We start from the raw sequence: 12,907 nt of genomic DNA on the forward strand, positions 1-12,907 counted from the left end.
CTCCCCGCATCAGCATATCCTGTTGGCCGTGTCCAATTCCAGGTCTAGCGCCGAAGGACTTTCCTTTCTGGGCCCATTAAAGCTGTCGGCCGATTTAATGCCCTGGACGCCATTAGAGTCGATAGCCATCAAGCGATGGCGATCCCATCCCCATGCCCAACCCGTTCCCATCCCGATCCGACCCGATCCGATCGCATGGCAGTCAGCACTTAGAAGAGCTGCCCGATTAACCCATGACAACAGGTGCGGCACGTATGTATGCAAAAGGATTGGTTGGGCTGGGGTTAATCGATTCGAGCATCGACTGGGCAGCGGCGCCTGCAGCTGCGCCGTAATCTGATGAAGGGTTGATGGGTTCCTGGCCGAGATGGAGACGGCTATTGCCTTTATAATGAAATTGTGTTGACCAATTTGTTATTTCATTCCGTTGGCTCACAACGGCGCATCTTTTTGTTCAGTCCTGTGAAAGTGTGAAGTGTTCGTGGCTTGGCATGGGCGTGTCCTGATGATTTCGCACTGCGGTGTATCTGATCCTGCAGGTGCTGCTCACATAAGCTCGACTTACTGCCCGCAGACACGAGCTAACCAAAAGTTTGGCTGCAATTTTTGGCAATTTCAGCTAATGAAAATTCCCAATCTTTGCACAGGGAAAATTATTACTTGCAACCTCGATTTAACCAATTATGGCAAGCCGTTGCTAAACATAGTATTACTTTAGTCAAAAGCTTTCAATGCGAAAAGTATTCCCAAATCAATTGCTGTTAAAAAACATTATAAGTCCGTCGAAAGTCAGATTTATCTAATTGTTGCAATGCTCAAAATAATAAAACTTTATTAATAACGGTAAAATTGCAATAGAATTCTTCAAAGGATTGTAGTTTTAGAACACAAATTAAAAGGATTTAGCAAATATAGCAGGATTAAAGTCATCAAAAAAAAGCGTTTGGAAATAATAACAATATTAAAAATATTAATATAAATATTCCATAAAAGTATGTAATAAAATATAGAGATGTGAAATTTGGCTTAGCTTACCAAAAATTGTTCAGTTCGAACTATATTAAAAATACTATTAGAAGTAATCAATATCTGCTTTCCTATTAACGGGTACCTAATAATCGCGACACTAGACTACAGCGTTCTCCCTTTTAAGTTATACACCTCTGTACCTTTGTTTGCATAAAATACTTTATAATGATATATTTTTTCAGTGTAGCCCAAGTTATCCTCGCACATAGAATAACTTCGGGTGGTGGCTAATAAACGAAATGTTTTATTGCCCGGCAACAACCGGGGAAACAAATATGGCAGCCCAGATAATTGCCAGCCATTTTGAGCTGCATTTGGCTTAGTTTGTCTTTCCATTTGTTTGTTTGTCCGTCTGTTGGCGACACGCGCCGCTGAATTCTGAGTGCTGGGAGCTTGCAACCGGCGAAATGCCGCTGAAGCCCCATAATCGACGCAACTGCAACTCGATGGCACTGCAACTGCGGTAGACAATCGCTGAAACGTTGATTACCAACTGGCGCAGCTGTCGCCAGCCCATTGTAACTGGCACCGCAAATCCAGGCCCACTTCCGCCCGAGGTCCCAGCACTTAGTTTTAATAAGTGCTAATGAGTTGCTCAAGCCAGAGAGATACTGCGCATTGCGAGCTGGAGATGCATCCTTCAAGAGGCTTAGAATGATTCCTACATACATACATATGCCAGCACAGCAACCTTGGAAAATTAATCAAAATACTTGTGCTCGTAAATGAGTAAACTACATATTTGTAATTTAATAAGAAGTAAGTCTGCCTACATTCTTGCAACATTTTCTTGTTAGGCCATATTATAGTCATCTGAAGGGTTATTCATAAAAGGCTTTCTTAACACCTTTTTTTGAGTGACTGTTCGAGCCGGAGTGAAGACCCTTCGGATCACTCCAACCCCGCTTAAAAGCACTTTGCATAAATGGGTCTGGGCCCTTTCTGGCCTGGTTTTCCGTGGTGGCTGCTTCCGCTTGGGCAACTTTGTATGGAGAGTGCTCGTTATGATGGTAACCGCAAATACTCGTAACTTGGCGACTTGGCGTCGTCGGAGATAAGTCGATGAGTCGAGAAGGGTATGGCAACCGCAGCGCATCGCATCGCATCGGAGCACTTCGCATAAGTCATGACATTTATGTCGGCCATGTCGGGCAGGGCATCGCTATAACCTGTGACTCATCACATGTGCCTATAGGACACTCGAATCTACGCTCAGATATCTGGTCATTAGGCTCATTAAAGCGGCAGCCAATTAATAAACAAAAATAAATAATTGCACAATTCATTTGGTAATTAGACATGGCTCATAAAGCCGAATTAGGCAAAAGGCATGGCCCACAGATACCCACAGATATCCCACAGATATAGCACGCACACCAAGATACATTCATATGTATATTGTCTATATGGGGAGGGAGCCCCGAAGAGAGGGAGAACTTCATGCAAATGAAATGAAATTGACTAGAGAGCCAGCAAATTGAGTGTGTCCCGTGTTCCCGTGTACCCATGTATTTCTGTCCCAGCTCACGGTGGCTGGCGAATGGGGTGCCCCGCCCCCAGCAACAGCCCCCAGGCCCCTGCCCCGCGCTACAAACAAACACACGAATTTACGTACATAAGTGAACAATTCATTTGTCACACTAAATTTGTTTCAATTCATTTGCTCGGAATGACAAATAATGCGATGTAATTACATTTCGGAGCGCTCTCCGGTGCTCGTGCTTTTCCGCGGGAGTGGGCTATGACATCCACCACCCGGACTCAGATTCCCCCGCTCACGGTCAATGCTCATAACGTGGAGATTTTGAAATGAGATTGCGACTATTTACGTATGTTTTTCCGTCAAACTTGGCCAAGTGTATGTGCTTGCTAATTATCATTTTCCCTCATCAGCAGGATTTGTGGAATGACTTCAGCTTAAAGGGTAAGTTCAGTACAGGAAGTATATTATTCCAATTATTTATTATTCGGTTTGTACATTAAGTTTACCAAAGTGCTATAGTTTTAGTACCATTTCTTCGATCGTTAACAATCTTTTAATAATCCATTCTAAGATTGGATGATATATGTACCTACGTCTTTAATGCTTTTCTTGTAATGCCAAGCCTTTTTATTGGGGAAATAAAAACTTGTACGAGCATTCGTTGGAAGCGCCTAATTTAAGACAATCAGAACATCTACGACAGAAATATCGCGAAAAGTACTCAAGCAATCTGTAAGCACGCGGTGTATTCGCCCAATTACGAACTGGCGACATTAAATGGGGCTTGACATTTCCGGGCAAATTGTGAGGTCTGCGTTTTCGTAAGGATTTCGTCATTTTACTTTTCACCAATATAAATTATCCACGCAAAGGGTGTTGACACTGCTTATTTAAAACGCTAAAAGAGCTCTTTTAATTTAAATCCACTATTGTCATTTGTTCACGCAGCAACTTAGTTGTTTAGTTTACTCAAAAAAATACTTCTTCACAGTTTGAAACTGGCGCATTTTTTTATTTGAATAGGTGTTATAATAATTAGGTGGCGCCATCTGGATAAGTGCTGCCACTTTATTATCTGCAGTCATTTTAGAGCACTGTTTAATGGCTCGGGGAAACCGCGCGCTGAAAAGCCGCTTTAAGTTTGCTTAGATAGCTAACAAAAATGTTATGCGAATCAAACACTAAACTGCTTATTTAGTTTTGTATTGTAATAAATTGTATTACCATAGCTGCACTGGAATTTACAGAAAAAATAAGTTTTCGTGTCACGAATTGTATGATCGATAGCGCGCGTCTCAGCGCAACGCCACATTAAACGATTAGCTCATCACTAACGGAATGTTATGTTGTAAACACAATGTAAACACTTTCAAAACAAAATGTAGATCGTCTTCGACCAGTTCAAAAGATTGTTGCTATCATGGATGTGAATTGGATCGACGACGACGACGACCTGGTGGCGGCCTTGGCGATGCACGAAGAGCAGAAGACCGAGGTATTTACTTGAATTTTCCTGCAAACAAGGAGTCTCTCAAAGTTTGGATCCTCAGGAAGCGGATGGAACAGAGGGGCACCCACAGCCGGAACTTTCCGACGAAGCATGTGAGGGCTTCGATATGGCCGCTGGACACAACTGGATATATCCAAACAACCTGCCCCTGCGATCCTATCAACAAACCATCGTCCAGTCGGCGCTGTTTAAAAACACCCTGGTGGTGCTTCCCACGGGATTGGGAAAGACCTTCATTGCGGCTGTGCTGATGTACAACTTCTACAGGTGGTATCCAAAGGGAAAGATCGTGTTCATGGCACCCACAAGGCCATTGGTCTCGCAGCAGATCCACGCATCCCAGAAGATTATGCCTTTCCCATCCGCAGATACGGTGCAACTGACAGGTCAGTTCAAATAAGGAGGCTCATTTACAACTGCTTGCCGGGTCATATGACATAGCAAGTAAAATGTGGCGACGGCCTTAACAAACTATGAACCCAAAACAATAAGTTCTATTTTTGTTCCAGGCCAACTTCCTCGACCCAAAAGAGCTGAGCTGTGGGACTCTAAACGGGTCTTCTTTGCCACGCCGCAGGTGGTGCACTCAGACATGTTGACAGCTGATGGCGGATCCAACTTTCCCTTTGGGTCCATCAAGTTGATAGTGGTGGATGAGGCGCACCGGGCCAAAGGTCGCTATGCCTACACCCAAGTGACCGACTGCCTGATGGCGCGTAACAGGAACTTCCGAATACTGGCTCTGTCCGCTACACCGGGAAGAACTATGGAAGATGTGGCAGCTGTGTGCCAAAATCTATACATATCCAATCTGCAAGTGCGCTGGGACACTTCGATCGACGTGCAGCCCTACATACACAGGAGGACTATTCGAACCATAGTGGTCTCCTTGAAGGAGAGAATCAAGGAGCCGAGAGAACGATTGCTGCAGATCATCGAACCATACCTACGTCAGCTTATAGAATATGACATTTTTAAGGGCAACAAGGGGAACGTGAGCAAAAACAGTTTGCTCTTTGAGCAGAAAAGCTTTATCGAACGATCGGCGCAAGGCCAGCGGCATCCGGATCACAATATAATAACGGGCAACTTTGCCATGTGCATCAGCATGTACCACTCGCTGGAACTAATGGAGCGGCACGGTCTGCGCGTTTTCGTCAACAATTTTGATGCAGCCGAGAATGGACGAGAGAAATTTGTACTGGCCAGAGATGGAGATCTAAGGAATTTAGTGGAGCAGGTGCGCCAAGAACTCGGCGCCAACCCCCTAGATTACACCACTCATGCCATGACGAATGGAGAAGTGCCGCCTGTGCCATCTGATCTAGACTTTGGACATGCCAAATACGAAAAGTTGCGCCAGGTTTTGGTCCAACACTTTCAGGTAGGGGCAATAATGATCGATAAGATATAGGAAACGGAAAAAATATCTGCATGTTGCGAAGCCTATGAAGCCTATAAACATATTCCTTTTCTAATGCAATTATTTTCCGTAACAGGCAAACGCCGATTCCCGCGCCATTGTGTTCTGCGAGTACCGTGAGTCCGTGATGCTGATTCACCGTCTACTCCTTCAACACAGGCCGCTGCTCAGACCGCGCTGCTTTGTTGGCCAGGGCAGCACAGTTGGAGCAAGCTACGCTCTCACCCAGAAACAGCAGCTGCAGATAATGGCCGACTTTCGATCCGGCACTAGCAACGTTCTGGTGGCCACGTCGATCGGAGAGGAGGGGATAGACGTGGGCGAGGTGGAGATGATTGTGTGCTTCGACATTTGTAGCTCTAATCCCACTAGATTCGTTCAGCGGATTGGGCGGACTGGAAGGAAGAAGAATGGAGAGGTGGTTATGCTAGTGACCGAGGGACGAGAACAGCAGGTGCTTAAGGATGTTCTGGCCAACAAGGATCAGATTAACAAGAAGCTATTGAATTCATCTGTTGTCAAACTGTCGCTTTATGAACAAAATCCTCGAATGGTGCCATCACAATTTCAACCGAAATGCGAAGAGAAGCACATGGAGCCAGTCGTTGAGGAGAACCCCAAGCCAAAGTCATTAGCCAAGATTAAAGAAGTCCGGAAGCGGAAGCAACCAATTGCAAAGTCTGGTAGCCTACACAAATATATAAAAGCAAGCGCTCCAACGGAAAGTCAACACGGAATATTGCAGGGAATAAAGCCGTACCAAATAAGCGAAGCGTCCCAGCAGTTGGTTATGCAGCAAGTCCTACGGCGCAGCGTAAATCTGAAGAATTTCTTTGGGGAGTCTCAAGCCAGCTCGACATTAACCAGCAGTCAGGAAGATGTGCAACGCCTCCGAAAACTCACTCGCCTTCTGCAGTCCAACAAACCATTGGTTTCGGACTCCCAGGATCTTATAAGTCATCTGCAGGACGATCACTTACCCAGGCAAATAAAGCTCTACTTACTAAAAAATAATCCCGAATTCGTGAGGGAAACACATTCAAAGATGCAAGTCCAGAGCGAGTTGAATATAGCTGATGATCGCCTAAATAGTCGACAAAGACGTACTAGAAATAATTATCAACTGCTCCTGGACATTTGCGACGGAATGGACCAAATGACGGAGCTTCTCCAAGAGGATGATAGTGGAGCTGAGATTAGCTTCAGATATGAAAAGAATCCTATTTATAGTCCGAAAAAGTTCGATACGATTTGTGAAAAGATTTTCGAAGGTCTGAATGAGCAAGGCCTGAACTCGGACAATTTTGAACTGAAGCAAGATCTTTTGGAAAAACTTGAGGTTCGAAATCTGGATGCCACAGTAAACGAGCAACTGGGTGGCGTTGAAGCTTCCTGGTCAGAAGAGGAGTGGCAGCAGCAGGATGCAGACGTGAAATGCGAGTCCATGTACCTAAGCCAGCAATTGAACTTATCAGCCGCGGATGTTGCCCCCCATAGCTCCACGCCGCTGAGGGTTAAACCCTTGAGCAGATTAAAGTTTGAAACACTGCAGGGCGAGTTTGAAGAGGAGTATCATTCCGGGATGGAAGCCAGCGAATTAGGGGACAACTTGGGTCGCTTAAATTCCCTGATGAGCGCTAGTGAATCGATTTTAAAGATTAAAGCGACTGAAAGATCTACACTCATTCCTATCGAAGAGTCTACAATTGAGGCAAGTCACTTTCCTGCCGAAGAAGAAAGTCAAAGATCAACTCCCATTCCCATTGCAGAATCTTCAGGTGAATCGAACCACTGTCCTGTTCATGAAAGTAGTGAAATATATCCAATGAGCATAGAAGAGACGAAAGTAGAAGTTAAGTGCTCTTCAAATCTGAAAATGCAGGCGGAATCCGTTGTTGATGATTTGGATATCGACTTGGATGCTTTTCTAGAGCCAATGGACAAGGAACTGGAATTAACCTCCCAGACAAAGAGGAAGACACAAGAAAACTTTGAAGATCACCAGGCGGAGAAATTAGAGAACAACAGCCAGCAGAAAGAAACAACATACAATGATGCACTGGATCTAACGGCCGAAGACTTGAAAGAATTTCTAGAGCCGATGGCAGAGGAAGTGGAGTTGATAAGTCAACAAAAGAAGGATAGCTTCAAAGATTTTCTAGAGCCAATGGCAGAGGAGTTAGAGCTAATAGGCCAGCAGAAGAAAAATATACTGCTTCCAAGTGCAGAAACGAATAAAAACTCATGTACCGCGATCTCACCTGAGAACGGCTCACGAACCGTTTCGCCAGATATCTTTGGGTCTGAATCCATGTCACCTTTGAAGCCACAAGGAAGAAGTCTGGCCGCCAAATTGGCAGCCAAGACTGCAGCAAAGGCTTTGCCTGGCCCACCCCCGAATTCAATAGGTCTTAATTCGCCGGAGAACCGAAAACGCACAAATTCCTTGATCCAGGATAAGTCCCCAAGCATCTTTGATCTATATTTAAATCGAATGCGGGGACGTGGTCGTCTGGCTAAAGCTGCGGAAAATCTGCACCGTATAACTTCAACAAATACTTCAGTCTCACTGGCTAAAGACGAAGAGGATTCCCCTATTGCGCGACGTCCATCCAAACGCAAGATTGTTATAAGTTCCGATGAGGAAGAGGAACCAAAGCCACAGGTTGCGGAAACCCAAGGGGATTGCGATTCCGATGAATACGAGCAAATTCCCAACACGCAAATGGTATTTTTCTACCTGCAGTTTATAAATTTATCATACATCTAATATATATTTTCCAGTCTGATCCGCCTACGACTCCAACGAGACCTCGACACAAACGTAGTAAATTCAATTCTTTTATTTTGGATGAGGCTGATAAAAGCGGATCAGACCACGATGAAGAAGGGGAAACTACCATTGGCACATATCTGAAGGACTCTATGATCGCTTCAAGCGATGATGAGGACCATAACGATACAAACACTCATGCTATTTACCTTCGTGCAATTAAGTAAGTCGACGGTGAATTCTAAAAGCGTTCCATTACATCACATCTTATTTTTAGGAGCCCCATTCAAAGGCCAGGTGCCTTCAAGATGCCCCCTCCACGAGTTTTTCGCGACGAGTCCCATATATTTTCTCAGCCAGTGGAAGACGATTCCTCGCAGTACATGCAATGCTCTTTCATCGTTGATGATGAAAGCTCCACGATTGAACAAGGGCATGATGTCTCCGAATGCCCTCTTGAGAAAGCCGAACGCATTCTAAAGGAGCGACGAAAGCAGCGTCGACTTGGAAAAGTGCCTCCTGCAGCGACTAATAAACGACGACGATTGCAAACCATCAGCACTTCAAGCGACGAAGATGATGTGGTTTTAGTTGATTAGGAGCGTCACCTCTTTCCAGTGCCATTGCATTAAATTATTTGTGATTCGTTAAGATAATTCCTATTTTATTTCGTTTGATGGAAATGTTACTTTAATCTTGTAAATTTATGTCAATACGTGATACAGATCTTTAGAAGTCCAATTGATTGTTGTTACTTAGAGTTTTAACGTAAGGAAGGGCACTAATCTAACTAGGTTAATTTTTTTACGTAAAATAAATAACAAAATAACTGAAAATTTGTATGGTAAAGAGCGTTTTTTTTTTTTTTTTGTATCATCATTGTTCTACTTCTCTGTTTGAGAAGCGTTGATAGATAAAATCTTACGCAGTTCTGCAAACAATTTAGGGTATTAGGGGTCGTTGCAATAGTTCAAGAATTTAAATGATCTATGGGTCGGGGAACCCTTTCTTCTACCTATCATGGTATTTGCTTTTTCTTTGGGAAAACTATAACCGTTTTACAGGCAAGTTAATTTACACAGAAATCCCTAAACCTTTGATGACCTCAATAGTTACACCAAAGACACTAGAATAATAAGATGCGTAACGCCATACGATTTCTTTGCACTCGATTTACTTACATACTTACATACATACATACATACATACATACATACATACATACATACATACATACATACATAAATACATACATACATACATACATACATACATACATACATACATACATACATACATACATACATACATACATACATACATACATACATACATACATACATACATACATACATACATACATACATACATACATACATACATACATACATACATACATACATACATACATACATACATACATACATACATACATACATGCATGCATACATACATACATGTATACATACTTACATACATACACCGGTACATACACTACACATGCACTACACTCGCTGCTCGACCGGTAAGGGAGATTACTTGCACTATTTTGCGACTCTAAATTAGAAGACATGCCTTACAGTCCTCACTAGAACTAGTTGGGAATTATAGGGCAACAAGAAAATATTTTTCCTCAGCAAATATTCAAAGCGGCAATAACTATGTGTTCCGACAGTAAGTTAAACATTCTTCAGGCTTTAATTAAGACAATTTTTACTACTTTGTGCAAGTAACACATACATTACATACATACATACATACATACATACATATATACATACATCCATACATACATACATATATACATACATACATACATACATACATACATACATACATAAACATGGAAATATTTTATGTTTAACATTTATTATTTCAAGTCGACTCGAAGGTCATATAAATATAAGACCACATTACAATTGTAATGTCCTCCCCGTGGTGTTCCCTGGGTACCAAAAAATACATATATTACAGATAATTAATAATAAAAATATTTATATGTAAACGGTAGCTAATTAGAGCGGCGATTTTAACTAAAGAATATTAAAACAACTTCTTAAAAAAAAATAATAGTCACGGCATCAATTTTTAAATAATATTTAGCTCATATTACAACGAAATTGACTAAAACATTAATCAAATTCGTTTCTTAGATCAAAATTGATTTCGGACTGAAAATCGTCTTCTGGCACAACTTTTTTTTTTACTGTTTTCAACCACACAAGCAACTGAATTCTATTTTTAGATTTTTATGCTCTCAATTTAGAGAAAGAAATAAGAAAGATATATAAATAGATATTTGTTATATTTCCAAAACAACCCGAAATCAGATGTCATAAAAGCTTTTGAAAATGAGCGCCTAAAAGGTGAATCGATTTTGGTGCACTAGTTTTGCATATCGATATGTCTCCAAAAGTGTTTTCCAACACTTTTTAGAACACAAAATTCTGGTAACACTGATTCCGCCCGCTACGAAATTATTCCTTTTCTAGTGTTGCCAGACTATATTTTTATATTACTGTACAAGTGTGTCTCTAGATGGCGTTGCACTTGGGATGTCATTTTATCATGAAAAATACATCGCCATCTTGTGGGTAAAGTGGGGACGAACAACACGCCAGATGGCGTGAAGAAATATAGTAATAACATCAAAAAACAACATTAATTCAACGTTCTGAAACAGACTTATACAGATTACTCAGTATCATCTTTCTAGCCTTTATAATATGCGAGATTACAGGTTCATACAGACGGACATGGCTGTAACACCTCGGCTAGTGATCCTGATCAAGAATATATCTAATCTGTTACCTGTTACCTAATCTTACCTGTTAATACTTTTCAACGAATCTTTTACACTACAAGTAGGTTACGGTATAATTCAAATGGGTATGTGCTAAACCATAAACAAAATTTTTGCTGCCCAACACCATCGCCACTATACGGCTAGAGTCTGCAGACAGCATTTCTAAACATTTCGGCTTTAGCCCTAGTAAAAAGTATACTGCCACTCTCAAGTTCTAATTATATGTCTTACTGATTATGACGACTGTCATAAAGGGTTTATTTACCAACATACCAACTTTCTCGAAAATTAAGTTTGACTGTATTTTAATGTTCCCGGACTGTCCTGCTCATCGGCATTTAAAACCTATTTTATGTAGTATGTCTACCAAAATTTTTGCGTTGCAGCATGCGGCATAATCAATAATTTTTAATTTAACAACAATCGCACAATCGTTTCAACGTAATAACCATTATTATGTTTTCAACAACAACGTGGTCCACAGCAACAACAGACACAGAAACGGCAAGCAGCTACAACAAAAAGTCAATTCAATTTTAATGGAGTAGCAATAAAACAGAAAAAGCGCAAAAAATTGATATAGCCATGCGGCATGGCCGTAAGCCGTGAGCCGTGAGCCAAACTCAGCCAGCCAGGCGGGCAATGGCAATACCATTTTGCAATTGCAATAAAATAATTTAAAATCGTTTTCATCAACATCAGCTCAAAGAGTTTTTGTTGCCGCTCGAAATGCAAAAATGATTTTGCGGCAATCAGCAATTCCCTGGCCCGACGATGATGACGTTGACTTGTTGATGATCCAAACGATGGATGGCTGTTTGAAATTGATTCGCTGTGAATGCGATGGCCAGTCCAAGACATGGCCACTTCATAGCCATCATGGCCGCGTCCAAGCCAATTGCAGGTTGTAACCCGGTCCTGGAGTCTTTACGGCCCCGGCGATTTTCTTAATACGAAACGTGCCTGCCTGATGCGCCGAGTCCAATTTTGTAGTTCGTTCTTTTGTAGGGTATGCTAAATCGCGCTCGAGTTTCGAATGCGTTCTCAGAGTTTCACTTTGGGCCTGGGCTCCATAAACGGTCGGCCCAAAGGGGCTGGGCCCATCGTTTTACTCGATTTGCGGTTAAATTGTCTTGCGAAACAAAGCCAATTTCAATTTCAAACAAAACGTTTTGTGGGAATTACGCAAAGGTGTACGTCGGACGTGCTGCTAAACTATCTCTTTCTCTCCGGAGAACTGCAATAAGTGGTCAGCAATCGCAGCCGATCTCATCGGAAGTGTTTTCGCTGATTGGCATTGGCATTGGCATTGCCTCAAAAGGTCCAAGTCGCTTCACGGAAATGATCGCTGGAAACGATTTATAATGAAGAGCAGACGAAGCACTAGCACTCAGAAAAAGCACAGAACCTACACATTGATAGCGTCAAGTAATAACAGGTTAAATGATGGACTAAAATTCGAAGAAATTCTCAGATCCTCGCACAGTACTTGCACTACTTTTAATGATTTCTGTAATTTGTTTTTCATTTCCAGGTACTACCCCACAGCGTGCATCTGTAATCCCAGAGCTCAAGAACCGCTCTACAAAATAACAATAATGTTTTTCTGTGCAGGCCATAAGGTTGCTGTGGCTCAATTCCTTCCCAATGACAAATCGATTTCAAATTGCCCGCTGGCCATTTGGTGATTTGGTGAGACAATGGAAACGCCCACCATCGAGGCTTGCGGGTCTCCCTCCACGACCTCTATCATATCTCCTGACAAATTGATATTGTCTAAGCCATTTTCGATATGCATATTTATGTTCTCGATAGGTTTCTTTGTTTGACTCTCGACCGTGTGTGGCTGGCTTTATCGCTTTACAATTTTTCTCGGCTTTCAT

At 42.2% G+C, this 12,907-nt stretch overlaps 1 protein-coding gene across 1 annotated transcript; it reads left to right on the forward strand.

Annotated features, from left to right (window-relative positions):
* The first annotated feature begins 3,823 nt into the window (after positions 1-3,823).
* On the forward strand, positions 3,824-9,025 carry LOC6553406 (Fanconi anemia group M protein homolog). Its single transcript, XM_026984024.1, has 6 exons — positions 3,824-4,007; positions 4,063-4,408; positions 4,532-5,406; positions 5,522-8,173; positions 8,230-8,441; positions 8,496-9,025. The coding sequence occupies exons 1-6, from the start codon at positions 3,933-3,935 to the stop codon at positions 8,815-8,817; spliced, it is 4,482 nt and encodes a 1,493-aa protein (XP_026839825.1). The 5' UTR covers positions 3,824-3,932; the 3' UTR covers positions 8,818-9,025.
* Positions 9,026-12,907: the final 3,882 nt, after the last annotated feature.

Source organism: Drosophila erecta, unplaced genomic scaffold (assembly GCF_003286155.1).
Source record: "Drosophila erecta strain 14021-0224.00,06,07 unplaced genomic scaffold, DereRS2 tig00000000-arrow-pilon, whole genome shotgun sequence".
Lineage (NCBI taxonomy): Eukaryota > Metazoa > Arthropoda > Insecta > Diptera > Drosophilidae > Drosophila > Drosophila erecta.

Coding starts and splice junctions, on each gene's coding strand:
- LOC6553406 (XM_026984024.1), top strand. CDS start 3,933: ATGGATGTGAATTGGATCGACGACGACGACGACCTGGTGGCGGCCTTG. Junction 5,407..5,521: donor TTTTGGTCCAACACTTTCAG/GTAGGGGCAATA, acceptor TTTCCGTAACAG/GCAAACGCCGATTCCCGCGC. Junction 8,174..8,229: donor AAATTCCCAACACGCAAATG/GTATTTTTCTAC, acceptor TATATTTTCCAG/TCTGATCCGCCTACGACTCC.